The following is a 20559-nucleotide window of genomic DNA, read 5'->3' as shown; positions in this document are numbered from 1 at the left end:
CGGGGGGCATCTGTGTCATCATCTCTAATCTGGATCGCTACAGTAGCCTGGGGGCGGGTTTCCCGGTCCCACTCTCGCCCCCTGCAGGCAGCTGTCAGCCATGCAGCCGGGACCCACTCGCGAGAGCAGGGGTCCCAGACCTCTTTAACACCCACTGAAGGCTATGGACGCCTTCCCAGGAAAAAGTGGTCATAGATGCATAAATCTAAATACCCAGAATCACAAGCGAAATCCCGTTATGTTGAAATACAGTTATCAAGAGTATTTTTGTAACCGTGTGAATCCTAATTCATGCCACCACTTTCTCTGCAGCTGCTCCTGTCTTCTGGCCAGTCTGGCCCAGCTAGCCTTCTGCGGGCATCACCACAGCACTCCCTTGCAAACCGCCGCACCCCTCTCTTCGTCCTACAGCATAAATCTTCTAACTGGACGGAAAGATGTCAACGTAAGTCTTTATTGAGTCGGGGTTTCTAGCAACAGGCCTGGGCGCTGGAATGAATGCAAGGCTGTTTTGCAGAGTCCGCGGATTTGGGTTGAGGAACGTTGACTCCTCCAGTGTGGCTTTTCTGGCACTGATGGGTGCCTTGGACTCAGGCTCTGTGCCCCCATAGCCTGCCCGTCCCAGGGACTTCAGGGGATGCCAGTGACTATCTCATTACGCATTCACGTCCTTTAAAGCATTGTTCTCCTGAATGCATCACATTAAAGATAGGTGGGCTTCAGGTCCCTATGTCCCACAGCAGCAGGGCAAGCCAACACCCACGTCCCTGCCAGCTGGGGCGGCTGGCCATCACTGGGACACACTTGAATTTCCCTCTTTAACAACTTATTCAATTGCCTTGTGTGTTTAAATCCTTCCCACAAGCCCCCAGGCTCCAGCACTCACAGTCAATTAAACACACCCAACTCACCTGTTCATTTCCTGCCAACGCACCATTTCAATCGTCTCTTCAAAATTGCTCAGGATTCTCCGCCCCAAAAGAACGATCTTTATAAATATGGTCTCTACCATGGATGTTCTTCATGCCAGAATGGATTTCTGGCATTAACCCACAACCACCCCCACCCTGAGCTCCCTGGCATCCCATAATAAAGCCCAGGCCCCTCCCTGTCTCTGTAAACTGGTATCCATGTCCCCTCCTGCTTTGCGCTTGTATAGACCACACGCTGCTAACACCACCGACTCACCTGCCAGACAAGACTGTGGATTTTGACCTTCCCACTTAATGCAGCTCATGGGCACAGCTGCCCCCACAGCGGCCTGTCCTGGACCCCTCCTGTAGGGTCAGGACACTTCTCCTCCAAGGGCCCTCCCCTCTCCCCCACCTACCTTCATCTCTCCATCTTCTGCTCTCTGTAGCATGCTTTTGCACCTGGCTCACAACACCAGTTTCTTCCTGCCTTCATCTGTCACCTGAAAGTCTACCTCCTTCCAGAGCAGATTTTCCCTGATGTTCTGGTTTGCTAATGCTGCCATTATGCAAAGTGCCAGAAATGGATAGCTTTTATAAAGAGGATTTGTTAGGTTACAAATTTATAGTTCTAAGGCCATCAAAGTGTCCAAGGTAAGGCATCAACAAGAGGATAACCTTCACTGAAAAAAGGCCTATGGCATCTGGAACAGCTCTGACAGATGGGGAGGCACATGGCTGGTGTCTGCTGGTCCTTTGCTCTCAGGTTCTGGTTTCAAAATGGCTTTCTCCAAAATGTCTCTGGGCTTCTCTCTTCACTCCTCTCTCTCAGCTGCTACGCATTCTTGCTTCTTTCTGCTAGGGTGTTTCTCTGTAGACATCTGGGGGTCCTCTCTTAGCTACTCTGGGGCAAATTCTGGGCTTCATCTCTTAGAATCTCCAAACATCCTTCTGTCTGCATCTCCAAGCATCTCCAAGCATCAGCATCTGTGTCAGCTCTTGAGCTCTCTCAAGTAGTCCAGTGAACCAGTCAAGACCCACCCTGAATGGGCAGGGTCCACACCTCCATGGAAATAATTTAATCAAAGTCCTCACCAGTTGAGCGAGTCACATCTCCATGGAAACAATCAATAGTTTCCACTCAACAAGATTGGATTAAAAGATGGCGGCTCTTTTGGGGTCCATAACAGTTTCAAACTAGCACATTCCACCCCCTGAACCCTGGAAAGATATGTTCTTTCCAACAGCAAAAATACATTCATTCCATCGCAATATAGATAAGTACAAGGTCTTATCAAAATCAGTTACAGGCATGATTTGTCCTAAGGCAACATTCCCCTCTGGTTGTGGGGAAACGCACAAGAAATTATCTGCTTCCAATATACAAAGAAGGGATAGCCATAGGATAAACATTCCCATTGCCATAGGGAGAAAGTGCAAGGAAAACAGGGTTCACGGGACTGAAACAGGTCCTAAAATCCTCATGGCAAACTTCAGTAGATTCCAATGTCTGAGAGTCATTTATAGAATGACGTTTTACCCTCAGGTCTTGAGAGAGCAACACTCCCACCCTTTCCAAAGGCTTACACAGAGGCCTTTTTTCTCTCCAAATGCTGGGGTGATTGTTCCAACATATCCATGCATTGGGGAGACCACCTTCTTCTCGTCCTCACCCTCCTCTCTCTTGGTCTCTCTTCCACCTCCAAGGCACACGCTGAACCCCTTCAGAACAGTAGGGTGATGGCCAGGCTCTCCCCAATCCCCGGGGAATTTGCCCCACCCTCTCTGAGGACTGGGGCAGCAGCACTCTTCCTGAGCATCGAGGCAGAAGGCCCACCCTCTGCCTCCAAGGCAAACTCACCCTTTCCACGTTCATGGGTAGGTGCGTTCATGGGTAGGTCCGCTCTCCTGGCCTGAGACTTCTTGGCTCCAGGCCTTAGCTTCCATGGTTCTGCCTTTGAAGTCATCCTTCTTGCAATTTGTTCCTTCTCCATCCCCTCCAGTCCTGACTGGCAGTGGCTCTGTCTATACAGATCTCACAGAAAATTTGTTGGCTTGGCATGCAGCATACAGGGGTCAAAACCGTCAGACAATAAGACTTTCCACAAATCCTTTCTGGATAACTCCATCTCCAATCCTGGCTTGTACCGAAATGGCTGGCTGTTTCCTGGTTTTGTTAAATCCTCACATGGTGCACTAACCTCTGGGGTCCCACTTTCTGGAAGCCCAGAATTTTCCAGATCATCAATTTCTGGTTTCTTTGTACTCAAGAGTTCAGTTCTCAGCTTATCTCTTTCCTCTCGCATTTTGCTATAAGCTACAAGGAGAACCCAGGCTGCATTTTCCACTTTTAGTTTGAAGATCTCTTCAGCTAAGGATCCCAGCTCATTGCTTTCAAATTCTGCCTTCCATCTACACCAGGACTCAATTTTGCCAAATTCTCCACCACTTTAAAACAAGGATTGCCTTTCTTCCAGTTCACCATGACACATGCATCGTTTCTCTCTAAGACCTCATCAGAAGTAACTTTAGAATCCATATTTCTACCAACAGTCTCTTCAGAGCAATCTGGGCCTTTTCTGTCAAGCTCCACACAATTCTTCCAGAATCCTCTCCTTATCCATTTAAAATGCTGTCTAACATGTTTGGTATTGGCAAACTCAGCAGGACCCCACTTCTCTGGTATACCAAAATCTGTTCTGGTTTGCTAGAGATACGGTTATGCAAAATATCAGAAATGGATTGGCTTTTATAAAGGGGATTTATTAGGTCACAGAGTTTTAGTTCTAAGGCCATAAAAGTGTCCAAACTAAGGCATCAACAAGAGGATACCTTCACTGAAGAAAGGCCAGTGGCATCCGGAACACCTGTCAGCTGGGAAGGCACGTGGCTGGTGTCTGCTGGTCCTTTGCTTCCAGGTTCTGATTTCAAAATGGCTTTCTCCAAAATGTCTCTGGGCTTTTCTCTTCACTTCTCTCTCTCAGCTGCTGTTTATTTGTCCTTGCTTCCTTCTCCCAGGGCATTCCTCTGTAAGCATCTGGGAGTCCTGTCTTAGCTACTCTGGGGCAAACTCTGGGCTTCATGTGTCAGCATCTGTGTCAGCTCTTGCGCTCTCTTAAGTAGTCCAGTGAACCAATCAAGACTGACCCTGACCTAAACTCCATGGAAATAATTTAAACAAAAAGTCCCACCCACAGTTGGGTGAGTCACATCTCCATGGAAACACTCAACCACAAGGTTCCATCCAACAAGATTGGATCAAAAGATCATGGCTCTACTGGGGTTCATAAGTTTTGCTTGTGAGCTGGAGGAGGGACTTGCACGCTACCCTTTCATGTCCTTCCCACAACCAGGAGAGTGTTTGTTTTTTTGTTTGTTTTGTTTTCATTTTTTTTTATTAGAGAAGTTGTGGGTTTACAGAACAAACATGCATAAAATACAGGATCCCCATACACCACACTACCACCAACACAACAGTGTGGAACATTTGTTGCAATTTATGACAACACTTCTTTTGTATTTCTACTATTTTTAAACAGTAGTTACATTTTATTAATTGTATTTTAAGTATGTGTTTTAAACTTGAAAAAAAAAATCATTCTTTTCTATAGGTAGAACAACTAGACAGAGGACCAATAAGGAAATTGAGAACCTAAACAATATGATAAATGAATTAGACTTAACAGACATATATAGATCCTTACATCCCAAGGTACCAGGATATACGTTCTTCTCTACTGCCCATGGAACATTTTCCAGGATAGATCATATGCTGGGGCACAAAACAAGCCTTGATAAATTTTAAAAGATTGAAATTATTCAAAGCACATTCTTTGACCACAATGGAATGCAACTAGAAATCACCAACCAACAAAGAACCAGATCTTTTACAAATATATGGTGGTTAAACAACACACTCCTAAACAACCAGTGGGTAAAGAAGAAATTGCAGGAGAAATTGGCAATTATCTAGAGATGAATGAAAATGAAAACACAACATATCGAAACCTGTGGGGTGCAGCGAAGGCAGTACTGAAAGGGAAATTTATATTTCTAAATGCATATATCAAAAAGCAAGAAAGAACTAAAATCAAAGACCTAACTGAACAACTGAGGAGGCTAGAGAAAGATCAGCAAACTAACCCTAAAGCAAGTAGACAAAAAGAAATAACAAAGGTTAAAGCAAAAGTAAATGAGCTGGAGAACAACAACAAAAAAAAAAAATAGAGAAAATAAATAAAACCAAAAGTTGGTTCTTTGAGAAGATCAACAAGACTGGCAGACCCTTAGCTAAACTGACAAAGCCAAAAGGAGAGAAGATCCAAATAAACAATCAGAAACGAGAAGGGCATAATTATTACAGATCCTGAAGAAATAAAAAAAATCATGAGGATACCATGAACAACTGTATGCCAACAAGCTAGACAATTTAGAGGAAGTGGACAATTTCCTGGAAACACATAAACAACCTAGACTGATCCAAGGAGAAATAGAAAACCTCAACAAACCAATCATAAGCAAAGAGATCTAATCAGTCATCAAAAATCTACCTACAAATAAAAGCCCAGGGCCAGATGGCTTCACAGGGGAATTTTACCAAACTTTCCTAAAAGAATTGACACATTCCTGCTCAAACTCTTGGAAAAAAATTGAAGAAAAAGGAACACTACCTAATTAAAAAGAAAAACATGTCCTCTGAATCTGAAAGCAAAAAGTGTTCTTGTCCACAGAGTCCAATATCAAAGAGGCCTGGGGTGTCAGGGACAAAAGCAAGAGACCCCACAAGGCCCGACTCCCTGAGGGAGGTTCTGAATGTCACCTTGAGGTGGGAGACCCCGTGGTCTGGGGGGCCCACAACACTTGATATGATGCAGTGAATGACATGGTGAGGTCATATGGGGGATGGGGCCAGGCAGCCATGTGCCTTCCCCGTTCTGTCCCGTGTTCCCCATTTCTTCACAAGGATTGGAAGGCAGCACCTCTGGGACCCACACAACTTCTTTGGGTGAGCCAAGCAGACTCCCCTTGAAATCTATAGCCAGGCCCTCCCTGAAGCAAGGAAGACATTTTCTGTGAGGTGTGAAGGGACTTCTCTTCTGGATCCTTCTGTGGTTAAAAAAAAAATCCCATCTATAAAAGGTTTAATTAAGCACAAGAGGAAACAATGGCAGCATCCACTAAAAAGTAAGCTTTGTGCTGTGCAACTGGAATACCTATTCACAGGTAATTGAGATGGGCCCCACGTGGCTAAGCATTGGGTTTGTGTAGTGACTGACATTTACCTTCTATCTCTCTGGGACTCATAGGTCATGTTGGAAAAACTGAGGCTGACTGGAAGGCTGGGCAGACCACGAGTCTAGCCTATCCTGGGCCATTTGCTTCGACAACACAGACCAGGATTTGAACCCAAGTGGTGTTGATTACTGGGATATATGGTCTCCTGGGAAAGGCAAACAGGGAAGAGAGGGGTGTGATGGGAAGAGCCTTGCCACCCTCTGGGATGTCTGTTGTCCTCAGAGAAACAGGCAGGAAAAGGGAAGCAGCTGGCATTGCCAGGAAGGGGCAGCTGGCAAAGGGTGGAGAAGCAGGTGCAACCCTCAGTGACCGGGGCACACTGTGCATCCTTCACTCGAGGAAATCAGGAGCTGTCATCACACAGAGGATGGTCAGTTCCACTCACTCAGTCCTTCATTCACTCACGTGGGCTGCCTCCATCCCAGGCAGTGTTGTAGGGGCTCTGACACAGCGGTGAGCAGAACCGGCAAGGGCGAGGGGCTGAGTGTGCCAGGGCTGCTATGACAAAGCACCACCAACTGAGTGGCTGAAAGGACAGAACTGGATTCTTGCACAGCTCTGGAGGCCAGACATTCACCATTCAGGGGTCGGCTGGGCCATGCTCCCTGTGAAAACTGTAGGGCAGAATCCTTCCCTGCCTCTTCCAGCTTCTGGTGGGTGCAGGCAATCCTTGGCCTTCCTTGGCTTGTGGCTGCACTGCTCTCACCTCTATTTCCACCATCCCATGGCCATTTTCTCTGTGTCTGGGGCTCTGTGTCTGACTTTCTCTCTTCTTATAAGGACACCGGTCATTAGGATTTGGGTCCCACCCTCAGCCAGTAGGGCCTCAGCCTGACCATTTCCTTCACAGAATTATGCCACAGTCTGCTTCAAGAACAGCAGTCTGCAAACAGCCTGGCAGAGCCATATGCTTCCCAGAAGAAGGAAAGAGCATTCCATGGGGATCTCAAGGGAATCTCAGTCCCACATAAAATATTTGTTCAAGGGCTTCCCATGACATGTGGTGTCTTACTTGGAAGGAATCCAGCTTGTATGCTCCGGTCTCCATAGGTGAATGGACTTTTTTTTGGATCGCTATTATTTTCATTATCCCTGACTCTGTACAGCACGTGACAACTTCCAGGACACTTTTGTACAGGGAAATTCATTCAATTTGTCTTGCCAAGCATTGAGCATGATATGAAGGTTAAAAGAAAAAGGTGTTGACTCCATTCTTTGGAGATCCATTCACTAGAGGTACAATTAGATCTGTGATATAAATAATTATTATCTCAAGCAAATTTGTTAAATGCTTTGACAGAAGCTCAATATGCAATAAGAAGGCAGAGATAAATTTTAATTGAGGAATTTGAACTGGTCCTGGAGAGGGGCAGGATGTGAATAGAGCATAAAGGCACAATTTAGACTTTGATGGGTGGGTGTTGGACAAGGGGTTTGGTGTGGAGGGAATTCTAGACAGAAGGTGGCATGTAAGTGACCCAGAAGTTTCCAAACCCCATCCTCTGTTCTCCTGCCTTAAGAGGGTGTGGGCAGGAGGGGATGGGGTCAGGCCAGGAATGGGCAGAGTGGCAGGTGGTTTGGAGGTGCAGGGAGAGCTGGGATGGCAAATGTCAATTGGGACTGGATTGAGAAGGGCCTCAATGCCAGGCTAAGGATTCCAGAATTTTTTATTAGTCCCAAGATGCATCTGTCAGGACTGTGGCTGCAAATGGATGGAAACCCAATTGGTGTGAGCTTAAGCAAAGAAGAGGATTTACAGACTCTGTTATAATCCAACCAGGTTTAGAGCTGGCCCTCAGGGACAGGTGGAGCAAGGGATTTGAGCACCATCAGAACTGCAGGTTGGAACTCCCACCCCCACCCCCATTCTGAATGGACTTTTGAATCACCAGTGCCCTAACTGGCCTCCTGCCTCCAAATGCTTTAACACAAAGTTGAGTCAAAGAAGCCAGTCACAAAAGAGCATCTGCAGCATGATTTCGATTTTGAAAAACAGGCAAAATGGAACTGTGGTGTTCAAGGATGCATCCTGGGATGATAAACTGAACAGAAAAGCATGACAGTGGCGGTATTCTATACTGTAAACTGAGCGGTAGCTCCATGGGGGTTTGCCCCACAATGATTCATTAAGCTGTACGCTTAGGTTTTGTGTGCTTTTCTATGGTTTTAAAGGAAAAAAATCATAATCCCTCCAGCCCAGTTAAAAATTTCTCTTACTACCTTACCATATAGACCCAGTTCTGTATCTATCCGTGACATGCTCTCTGTGCTCAATATATGATGAGTATCCTCGTTTTGGTCATGTTTGTTTTAATGGCAAGTTGAATGGCTATTTCCAAAAAGATTGGAAATACAAAACATTGGAGAAGAGATGGAGTAACTAGAACTTTCATACATTACTGGTGGGAAAGTAAAATGTTACGGCCATGTGCTGGTTTGAATCTGTTATGTACCCCATAAAAAGCCATGTTCTTCAAAGCAATCATGTGGGGCAGACTATTATGGGTTTGGGCCTTTTGATTAGGTTGTTTCCATGGAGGTGTGACCCCGCCCATTCAAGGTGGGCCTTGATTAGTTTACTGGAGTCCTTAAGAGAGCTCAGGGGCCAACACAGATCCAAATGTTTGGAGATGCAGGCAGAAAGATGTTTGGAGATGCCAAGCTAAGAGATGAAGCCCAGAGTTTGCCCTGGAGAAGCTAACAGAGGATCCCCAGATGCTTAGAGAGAAATGCCCTGGGAGAACAAGCAAGGATGCACAGGAGCTGAGAGAGAGAAGTGCAAAGAAAAGCCCAGAGACATTTTGGAGAATGCCATTTTGAAACAGAACCTGGGAGCAAGGAACCAGCGGATGCCAGCTACGTGCCTTCTCAACTGATAGAGGTGTTTAGCCATTTCTTAAAATGTTAAACATACCCTTACATGCAATCCAGCAGTTCCACGCCCGGCTGTCTACCTGAGAGGACTAAGAACACAGGTCCATACAAAGGTTTAGATAAGAACATTCAGCTGTGTTATTCATAATAGCCCAAATGTGGAGTCAATCCAAACATCCAAAAGCCCATGAATGGATAAAGTGTGGTCTTTCCATATATTGCTGGAATACAACTCAGCAATAAAAAGGAACAAATCTTTTTTAGAGTAATGAAAATTTTCTAAAATTGATCATGGTGATGAATGCACAACTATGTAATGATACCATGAGCCACTGACTACAGTTTGGATGGATTGTATGGTGTGTGAATATATCTCAATAAAATCGCATTAAAAATAAAAGGAATGAATTGCTCCTACGTGCTGCAATGTAGACGAACCTTTAAAGCATACTAAGTGAAAAGGGCCAAACACAAGATGTTACACGTTTGATGACTCCATTTATACTTTTAACATAGCCACATGACTCCATTGCATGGATCCAGCATAAATTATTTAACCCAGCCCCTCTTGTGGGTTTTGAAGTTGTTTCCCATTTTTCAATCTTACCAACAGTGCTATAGTGAACATCTTCATGACTAAATAATTTCATCAATTTTAATTATGTCTTTGGACGCATGTTTGAAAGGTCTGTGCATTTTAAGGCTTCCAGTCAATATCGCGAAATAGCCCTTTACAAAGTTTGCTCAGCCCGAACTCCCACCAGCAGAGCATGAGGGTCACATGTCTCCTTCCTCAAGTGTGTCATTTCCCTCCCGGGGGCTGCTCGCCTCCAGGGACGGGACGGGACGGGATGGGGGCTGTCCCAGGCCTGCGGGCGCCCGCTCACGATGCCCTGTATTTCTTTGCAGGTACTCTGACCACGATGTGACCAGACGCCCCAGCAATATCCGCCATCAGGTGTGCAACTTAGCTGCTGCCATCGTGGGTTGGATCCTGGCCACCATCTCCACGGACATGGCAGAGTGGAGAGACTGGAGTCTGAGCACCCCGGTGTCACCCTCCAATCTAGTCTACGTGGGCATGTGGCAGGTGTGTTTTCACCACAACATCAGCAGAGTCTGGTTTTGTCACCATTACACCTTACATGAACACTACCTCCCGCTTGACATCCGCATGGCTCAACATCTCCTGGTGGTTGCCAGCCTTCTAGGGCTCCTGGGGAAAGCCTCCACCATCTTTATCATTAGAAATCTACTGAAAGGAAACCTTCAGAGGAACGCCACCTGAATTGCATCCGTGGCCAAGGGGAGTCTACATCTAGCCGCTGGCATCTGCATCTCAGCCACCATGGTGTGGAACTTTTCCATGGTGATGAAGGAAGAGGGAATCTCATTTCCATCAGATTTTCAGCTGCCATTCAAGCCAGATGCTCAGAGAGTTGGGTTTGCCAGTGCCGTGGCATTCGTGGCCACCCTCCTGCTGCTGCTGAGCGGGGTTTCTTCCCTTATGTCCCGATTTCCCCACAACAGCGAAGTGCATCCCAGGGTCTCAGACCCATGAGCTTACTGGTTGTGTTGGCTTTGCCAATTCTTGGTTACCAGGGGAAGGTCACCCTGGTGATCCACTTATTTTCAGGTTGAATTAAGGAACGTTCATTAAAAAGAAAATCTTGCCTCCCTGCCAATCTTTTGGACTGGTTCTGGATTTCCATTAATCTTAGCTAAAATAATCAGTACTCTAATGTGTGGAAATCAGCGTCTGTGAACACGTTAACCTCGCACACCTCCCTCTTCACCTTCCGCTAGCCAGTGACTGACCTTATTTCCTGTGGCATGATAAGAGCATCCCTCTTTTATTCTATGAAATTTTCCAAAACACATAAAACTAGAGAGAATGGTGTGAGGCCTCCGCGTGCACCTGTCTCCAGACTCAACAGTCACCAAGATCCTGCCACATTAGCGTCCTCTCTCCTGTCTTTCCCCCTTCTTGTCTATTTTTTTCTCCAAAGTAATTTAAGGCAAAGCCCAGACATCATGTCCCTTCATCCCCACATATTTCAGTGTTCCTCCCTAAAAAATAGGCATATTTCCTTACATGACCACATTCTACCTAAACAAACTGTTAACAACTATTCCTTGTTATCATTGATTATCCAGTCAGAATTTTTCAATGCCTCCAAAATAATTCTGGAGTTTTTCTTTTGACATTTGGTATGCCCACTTTTTCTCTTAAGTTTTAATCTAAAGTGGTTCCTTCACTCCCCACCCCCTAACACCCCACCTCCCTTTTCCTTCTTTTTTGATTCTTTAATTTGCTGAGGAAACTGGGCCAATCGTCCTGTAGAATTTCCCACAATCTGAATTGGTCCATTGCCTCGTAATGTCATTTAACTTGTTATCTCTACAGGCTTGATTAGATTCAGGCTCAGCTTTTGCAGGACGAGGATCTCATAGGTAATACCAGGTACTTCCTACTGACTGCATCGTACCAGGAGGTACACGGACATTTGTTTCGATCAGTGGATTCTCCCGGTGAAGGCCTGATGCCTCGTGTAAATTTCCTCATCAAAATTCCACCTAATGGTTTCATCTATTGATGGTCCCGGTTTGAATCAATTATTTCATTAAAAATTGAAAATGGTGACTTTCTAATTCCCATACTCCTGCCAGATTCATTGGCTGGGATGCTTTCTTCCAGTTTGCTAGAGCTGCCATTATGCAAAATACCAGAAATGGATTGGCTTTTATAAAGGGGATTTATTAGGTTACAAATTTAAAGTCTTAAGGCTATAAAATTGTCCAAACTAAGGCATCAACAAGAGGATACCTGCACTGAAGAAAGGGCAGTGGCATCTGGAACACCTCTCTGTCAGCTGGGAAGGCACGTGGCTGGTGTCTGCTGTTCCTTTGCTCCTGGGTTGCATTTCAAAATGACTTTCTCCACAATGTCTCTGGCACTCTGTCTCTCTCAGCTTCTCTCAGCTCTCTGCTTGTTCTCCCAGGGCATTTCTCTCTAAGCATCTGGGAGTCCTCTCTCAACTTCTTAGGGGTAAGCTCTGGGCTTCATCTCTTAGCTTAGCATCTCCAAATGCCCTGTCTCCATCTCCCAGTGTCTCCAAGCGTCAGTGTCTGTGTCAGCTCCTGAGCTCTCTTTAGTACTCCAGTGAATTAATCAGGGTGGGATCCACACCTCCATGGAAATAATTTAATCGAAGGTCTCACCCACAGTTGGGTGAGTCACATCTCCATGGAAACAACCGAAAGATTCCACCCAAAAAGATTGGATTAAAAGATCATGGCTCTTCTAGGGTCCATAACGGTTTCAAAGTGGCACACTTTTGTAAAAAATTACTTTTTCTTGTCAACTATGGTTTTTCAGTTCGTATTTTTAAAATCTGGGATAAATGCTTCATCTTTTCCCTCTAATTAAAACTTTCCAGAGTAAGGAGGGAGGCTACCCTAGTAACACTTCAGTGGTGATCAGTGCATTCGTATTAGTCAGGGTTCTGTAGGGAAAGAGAACCAACAGGAGATATCTGTAAATATGAGCTTTTATAAAAGTGTCTCACACAACTGTGGGGATGTACAAGTCCACATTCTGTAGGGCAGGCAGCAACTCTGATGAAGGTCTTTGATGTACTCCCAAGAGATGCAGCCTGGCTGAAGAGAAATTCTGTAGGGTGGGCTGCAAGCTGGCACGCCAATGAGAGTCTTCAGCGAATTTCCCAGGAGAGGCTGGCTGGCTGAAGAAGAAGTGAAAGTTCTCTCTCTTCTCCCTTAAAAGTTTTCAACTGATTGGATTAAATCCAGCTGATTGAATTCCCTCATTGCAGAAGATATGCCCTTCATTGATGTAATCAGCCACAGATGCAGTCAATTGACTGATGATTTAATAAACCAGCCTTCTGGTTTATTAACCAGCCACAAATGTCCTTGCAGTAATGGTTAGGCCAGTGCTTGCTTGACTAGACAACTGGGTACCATCACCTGGCCAAGTTGACACATGAACCTAATCCTCACAGCATTGTTTATTGATTTTGCTATTTGGTTCTGAGTATTGACTCAACTCTGGAGTATGACCTCGTGGAATTTTCTTCCATGTTTTTGTCATGGAAATTGCCAAATGCATTCAGAAGTAGAGAGACTATTTTAATGAACCCACATATATTTATTACCCAGCCCCAAGAATTATCAATATGTTGCCACTCTTGTTTCAACTGTACTTTCACTCACTGCCTCCGACTCCAATCTTGGATTATGTTGAAACCAGTCCCTGGCAACACATCACTTTATCCAGAAATATTTCAATAAGTGTTTCTAAAAAAATAAGGACTCCTTCTTTTTAAAAATAACTCCATTGTCATTTATCACACACACAAAAGATTAACAATCATTTCTTAATCTAATCAAATCCTCAGTCAATGTCCCAATGTCCTTAATTGGCTCAGAAATGCATCTAACTGTAACTTGTGGGTTTCTATGTATTCAAAGTGTATCATTTAGTTGCATCCATTATTCCTTTTTATGATCCAATCATGCCATTTTTGTCTTTGGAGCCTCAGTTACACACATATCCTTTGACATGTCTCCATTTGTCCTTCTTTTTTCCCAGATTAAAAAAACAATCCTTTATTCAAGATCATCGTGACACACTGTTTACTGTTCACTTTATCAATAAAGTTTGTTTTCTGAAAATGATTTTCCTAAAGAGCAGAAAGGTAGAGGAACAATTCATCAATTGTTAAGGAGAGTTGTAGAAGTTAAAGCATGTTTATTTACTCTACATCTTTTACACATCTCTCATACCAGTGGTTTTAAGCTCATGAAAACTCTCCCTGGAGTAGTGCACAGACACACACAATTTTGCACATGTCCAGAACCCTCCTGAGGCCTATTCATGTAGCTAATTTTGAAAAAAAGTAATGATTTCCAAAAATTGATTCATTCTTTCTTTTACCTCCTGGAAACTCCCCCTTCTCATAATCTTCAGCTGATTTTTTCAACAAATTAACTGTAAAAGTTAAAAAAAAACTACTTAAACTATTAATGTGCAGCAATACATCCTGCTTAAAAATATTTTATTGAATATTTTTGAGTGTCGCTCCCTACCTTTAAAGTTTGAGAAAAGGAATTTTAATGAAATCAAATCTATGCTGAAGTCATTTTCTCTCTTTGAAGAAATATGACTAAAATGCATTAATATTTACAAGGAAGGGATTTAACTGTAGACATACTTTATCTCAGGAGCACAGAAAATTCTAAACCTAGTAAGATCATGCAGGCATCTGTACAGTCAAGAAAGCTGATCTGGAAACTGTTTCCATGCTTGTTTCTTGAGCTTCCACTTTGGGAGCTTTTCCACATTTTACTGAAGTTCACAGATGGTGCAAAGACTATGAAACTGTTTTCAAAGCAATTCCAGCTTATTTTCAGTATTTTCTTGGATATGTGAGATATGTGGATATGTTCTTTGAATGCTCATATGTGTTTGCAGTCCCTTTCCCAAGCATTATATCCTTGACTATATTTTCCATTATGCATTTTGCTTGAAAAATCTGCTTTTTGCTATCAGCAATTTTTTCCCACATTCTTTGGCTTAGTTACACTCTTTGTCTTCATACCTTTTGTCATGATTTTCCAGTTCTCTGAGATTCATATCCTATACCAGCAAGGTTCTGCTCACTGCACATCCCACTGTCAGCATGCATTGGCAGTGGCCATCTCCCTCTTCCTGGAACCCAGCATCGCACCATTTAATGACACGTCAATAGCTGGTGAATTCCCTGGTCATCAGCACTGCCCTCACCAGCCGAGAGACGCTTCCTAGGATTTTCCTGTTAGCCATGGCTCCCACGGCTTGCAGGGTGGTTGTGACAGTGTTTCCCATTAACCTGTTTTTGTTTTGTTTTGTTTTCTTAAAAATGCTTTATTTAAATAATATTTTCTAATGGTTTTATTAAAATGCAATTCACATGCCATACAATTTGCCCTTTAAAATGTACAATTCAGTGGGTTTTAGTATATTCACAGAGGTGTGCATCCATCACCGCTACTGAATTCCAGAACATCTTCATCACCGCAAGAAGAAACCCGGGAGGCATTAGCAGTCCTTGTTCGTCTTTGAGGCTTGCTTTTGGGTCCTTGAACAGGATGTTCCCGGTGCATCTTGTGCACTCCAGGCATGAAACTAGAGTTAGCCATGCCTCCATGAGCCCTGGAAATGAAGGTGGTATCTAGAAACCAGAACTTGGGCACTAGTGGGACTCAGCACTATTGGGTCATCCTTACATCTACATCTTTTTAGGGGACACAGCTAGGATATATGAATTGTTGCGAAGAAGGAAATCATGATATTAAAATAATATTTTCAACTCAACCTTAACTTAGAGTTTTAGTTTAGCTTCAATTTTATACCGCGTTTTCTACCCAGATTGAAAACCCAGTAAGAATCTAATTGCTTATTTGCTTTTTCTAAAATACATAGAGTTATTTTAAGATATTATTACCAGTGTCATCAGTGACCACAAGACCACTGAGTAAGGTTTAAGGTTTCTTTGAAGCTCTGTCTCTAGAATTTATTCTACTAAGTGTGGATAGTCAAAATACTGCATTTTAAAGTTATTTGACATATAATTTTCCGTGTGTTTCTATCACCAGCTTGTTCATTTGTTTTAGCTTGTTTTCTATTTTTGTATAGTTTTTTGGACATAGTTTCCTTTTTTAATATGTGGAATATTTAGATAATATCAAAGTCAAAATTACATAACCAGGTTTATTCAGAAAAGTCTGAACTTTGGTCACCATGATGGTTGGGTTCATGTGTCAACTTGGCTAGGTGACCCAGCTGTCTGGTCAAGCGGGCACTGGCCTGACGATTGCTGTGAGGATATTTGAGGCTGGTTAATAAACCAATGGGCTGGTTTGTTGGATCATCAGTCAATTGACTGCAGCTGACTGATGACTCATCAAGGGGCATGCCTTCCACAATGAGAGAATGCAATTGGCTGGATTTGGTCCGGGTGATCAGTTGAAGTCTTATAAGCGGGACGGTTAGAGAACCTTCGCTTCTTCTTCGGCTGCCCAGTGAAGCATTTCCTGGGGATCCCATCGAAGTTGCTGGTTCACTTCCTGAGGAGTTCATCGAGCACGTTCGTCGAAAATCCCAGTTCATTTCCTGAGGAGTTCGTCGAAGTTGCCGGTTCGTTTCCTGAGGAGTTCGTCAAAGTTGTCGGTTCGTTTCCCGAGGAGTTCATCGGATATCTTCCTTGGAGTTGACAGTTTGTTACATCTCTCATTGATTCTGTCTCACTAGAGAACCCTAACTAATACAACTTGGTACCAGGAGTGGTTCTTGAGAAACAGAATCTTAAAATGGGCTTTTACAATTTGTTTTCTACTCTGATTAGATTCAAAGGCACTAATGACTCTATTTCCAATAATCAAGAGGTCACTGACAGTCCATGGCATGAGTTGGCAAAGGAAATATGCAAAATAGCACCATTTGATTCTCCTAATCATACTCTAGTATGAAGCAAGGCTCTGGGTGACAGTGTTTTCGACACTTTCACGGAGTTTTGCAGTATTAAGAGGTATAATGATGTTGGCTGGCTACTCTTAGATACTTTGGATACAGTTGTAAGAGAAAGGGATGAGCTAAAGGCTTCAAATTCAAAACTTGAATGCCGTATGACAGATGTAAAGGTTTCCATGTGTGCCCTGAAAGAAAATCTTATTTCCTGTGCCCGCAGACTGGAGGTTTCTGAAAATCAGATGCAGTCTCTCATTGTGCGAGTAGCACATTTACAACATAAACTAAAATCTCAACCTCTCAGGGTGTCTGCTGTTAAAGTAAAGGCATTGATTGGAAAAGAATGGGATCCGGAAACTTGGGATGGGGACATATGGATTGATAATAATGACAGTGAGGACATTGGAACCCTGGATTCTGCTGGGTCTACCTGTAGAGGGCTGTCCTGGGGAAACAGCTTCTCTACCTCCAGTCTGCCCTGAGGAAGCAGCCCTCACTCCTTTGTCTGGAGAGATTAATCCTGTTTTAAGAGATGAAAATGCAACAGAATGTCCTGAGGTGAATGGCTTGAGAGATAATTCTAACTCTTTTCATGACCCACCCCCACCACCAGTTTTTGCTTCAAGACCTATAACTAGGCTCAAGTCCCAACAAGCCCCAAAGGGTGAGGTACAAAGTGTGACCCATGAGGAGGTATGCTATACTCCAAAAGAACTGTATGAGTTTTCCAACTTATACAGACAGAAACCAGGGGAATATGTGTGGGAATGGATATTAAGAGTGTGGGATAACGGTGGAAGGAATACAAGGTTGGATCAGGCTGAATTTACTGATATGGGCCCACTAAGCAGAGATTCTGCATTCAATGTTGTAGCTCGAGGGGTTAGAAAGGGTGTTAACAGTTTGTTTGGGTGGCTGGCTGAAACATGGATCAAAAGGTGGCCGGCATTACCAGAAGTTGAAATGCCAGAACTGCCCTGGTACAATGTGGAGGAGGGGATTCAAAGGCTTAGAGAGATTGGAATGTTAGAGTGGATTTATCATGGAAGACCTGCTCACACAGCCCTGGAATGTCCAGAGGACACACCTTTTACCAGAACTGTAAGGAATAAATTTGTGAGACTAGCTCCATCATCCCTGAAGAGCTCTGTAGTCGCCCTTCTCTGTAGGTCAGATATTACTGTAGGAACTGTTGTCACAGAACTGGAATCCTTAAACACAATGGGGATAATCAGGTCCCGAATCAGCAGAAGCCAAGTGGCTGCAGTTAATTGCCACAGACAAGGTGGACAGGGCTACCATAATGGAAAACAGGCTCAAAGCAGCAATCAAAATAATATATGACTCGCAGAGACTTATGGCGTTGGCTAGTGGATCATGGAGTACCAAGTAGTAAAATAGATGGGCAATCGACTAAATTCTTGTTTGAACTATATAGGCAGAAGAATTCTAGGTCACGTGAACAAAAGTCTCCCTTGAATTACAAAAACAGACAGTCACGGCCCCTTAATCAATTCCCAGACTTGAGACAGTTTACAGATTCAGAGCCCCTTGAATGAAGGGAAGGCTGGGTACCCTTGGAGAAGGACCCTGTTACACTGCCAAAAATTTATACTGTTAATCTTCCTCCCAGCCTTCCCCAGGGGGACCTATGGCCTTTTACCAGGGGCCTTTTATCAGATATTTCATGGATTATTACACACTGGGTCAGAAGTGACATTAATTCCCGGAGACCCAAAACATCACTCTGGTCCACCAGTCAGAGTTGGGGCTTATGGAGGTCAGGTGATTGATGGAGTTTTAGCCCAGGTCCGTCTCACAGTGGGTCCAGTGGGTCCCCGGACCCATTCTGTGGTTATTTCCCCAGTGCCAGAATGCATAATTGGAATAGACATACTCAGCAACTGGCAGAATCCTCACATTGGTTCCCTGACTCCTGGAGTGAGGGCTATTATGGTGGGAAAGGCCAAGTGGAAGCCACTAGAACTGCCCCTGCCTAGCAAAATAGTGAACCAGAAGCAATACCGGATTCCTGGAGGGATTGCAGAGATTAATGCCACTCTTAAGGACTTGAAGGATGCAGGGGTGGTGATTCCCACCACATCCCCATTCAACTCTCCTATTTGGCCTGTGCAGAAAACAGATGGGTCTTGGAGGATGACTGTGGATTATCGTAAGCTTAACCAGGTGGTGACTCCAATTGCAGCTGCTGTTCCAGATGTGGTATCATTGCTTGAGCAAATCAACACATCCCCTGGTACCTGGTATGCAGCTATTGATCTGGCAAATGCTTTTTTCTCAGTTGCTGTCAGCAAGGACCACCAGAAACAGTTTGCATTCAGCTGGCAAGGCCAGCAGTTTACATTCACCGTGCTACCTCAGGGTTATATCAACTCTCCAGCCCTATGTCATAATATTGTCCGCAGGGATCTTGATCGTTTCTCCCTCCCACAAGACATCACACTGGTCCATTATATTGATGATATCATGTTGATTGGACCTAGTGAGCAAGAAGCAGCAACTACTCTAGATTTGTTGGTGAGGTATTTGCGTGGCAGAGGATGGGAGATAAATCCAACAAAAGTACAGGGGCCTTCCACCTCAGTAAAATTTCTAGGTGTCCAGTGGTGTGGGGCCTGTCGAGATATTCCTTCTAAGGTGAAGGATAAGCTGCTGCATCTGGCCCCTCCTACAACCAAAAAAGAGGCACAACGCTTAGTTGGCCTCTCTGGGTTTTGGAGACAGCATATTCCTCATTTAGGTGTGCTACTCCGGCCCATTTACCGAGTGACTAGAAAAGCTTCTAGTTTTGAGTGGGGACCGGAGCAAGATGAGGCTCTGTGACAGGTCCAGGCTGCTGTGCAAGCTGCTCTGCCACTTGGACCATATGATCCAGCTGATCCAATGGTGCTGGAAGTGTCAGTGGCAAATAGAGATGCTGTTTGGAGCCTTTGGCAGGCTCCTATAGGAGAATCACAACGCAGGCCCTTAGGATTTTGGAGTAAAGCTTTACCATCCTCTGCAGATAACTACTCTCCATTTGAGAAACAGCTGTTGGCCTGCTACTGGGCCTTAGTAGAGACAGAACGCTTAACCATGGGCCACCAAGTTACCATGAGGCCTGAGTTACCTATCATGAGCTGGGTGTTGTCTGACCCACCAAGCCATAAAGTTGGGCGTGCACAGCAGCACTCCATCATAAAATGGAAATGGTGTATACGAGATAGAGCTCGAGCAGGTCCTGAAGGTACAAGTAAGTTACATGAGGAAGTGGCCCAAATGCCCATGGCCCCCACTCCTTCCACCTTACCTTCTCTTTCCCAGCCCACAGCTATGGCATCTTGGGGAGTTCCTTACAGTCAGTTGACTGAGGAAGAGAAGCAGATCACTGATGGAGGAAGTCAGAGCTCGGCAATACATTTGGATGCTTCAGCATCCCAAAACAGGCAGAATAAGGGACCAGTGTGGCGAGCACGAGACACTGTGGAATCAGAAAAGAATGTCCGCGGAGAAGTGAGCAGGATGGGCAGCGGGCAGCTAAGAGGGTGCACTGCCAGGCAGGAGCCAGTGCAGGCTCAGAACTGGTGTACCCAAGGATGGCCACACCCAGGGACTCGAGGACATGGGTACCAGAGAGATGACGAGGAGGAGGCAGCCTCACAATGGTGACCACAAGTAAGAGAATTTACTGTCTGGGGTGGAAGTTCCTGTTCATGGAGAGGCAGCGAGTGCAGTGGTGGCTGCACATGCCAGCTGCACAGCAACCCTGGAATGCTGCCTCTGTCTCCGAAAAACCTCCATCTCCATCTCCCCATCTGTAAACAGGAAGAACACCTGTGCACGCAGACAATCGTCATCGAGAGTCCACTTCCCAGCCTCCCTTCAGTGAGGAGTGGGCAGGTGACCAACTGCTGGGAAGGTCTGGAATCTCTCTTGGCAGATGGCTCACAC

General features: G+C 44.6%; 1 protein-coding gene across 1 annotated transcript; it reads left to right on the top strand.

Annotated features, from left to right (window-relative positions):
* Positions 1–409: 409 nt before the first annotated feature.
* On the top strand, positions 410–10368 carry LOC119522325 (claudin-34-like). Its single transcript, XM_037820870.1, has 2 exons — positions 410–445; positions 9990–10368. Exons 1-2 carry the CDS (start codon positions 438–440, stop codon positions 10366–10368), a joined length of 387 nt encoding a protein of 128 aa, XP_037676798.1. The 5' UTR covers positions 410–437.
* Positions 10369–20559: the final 10191 nt, after the last annotated feature.

Source organism: Choloepus didactylus, chromosome X (genome assembly GCF_015220235.1).
Source record: "Choloepus didactylus isolate mChoDid1 chromosome X, mChoDid1.pri, whole genome shotgun sequence".
Lineage (NCBI taxonomy): Eukaryota > Metazoa > Chordata > Mammalia > Pilosa > Megalonychidae > Choloepus > Choloepus didactylus.
This window is presented reverse-complemented; position numbering and strand designations above follow the sequence as displayed.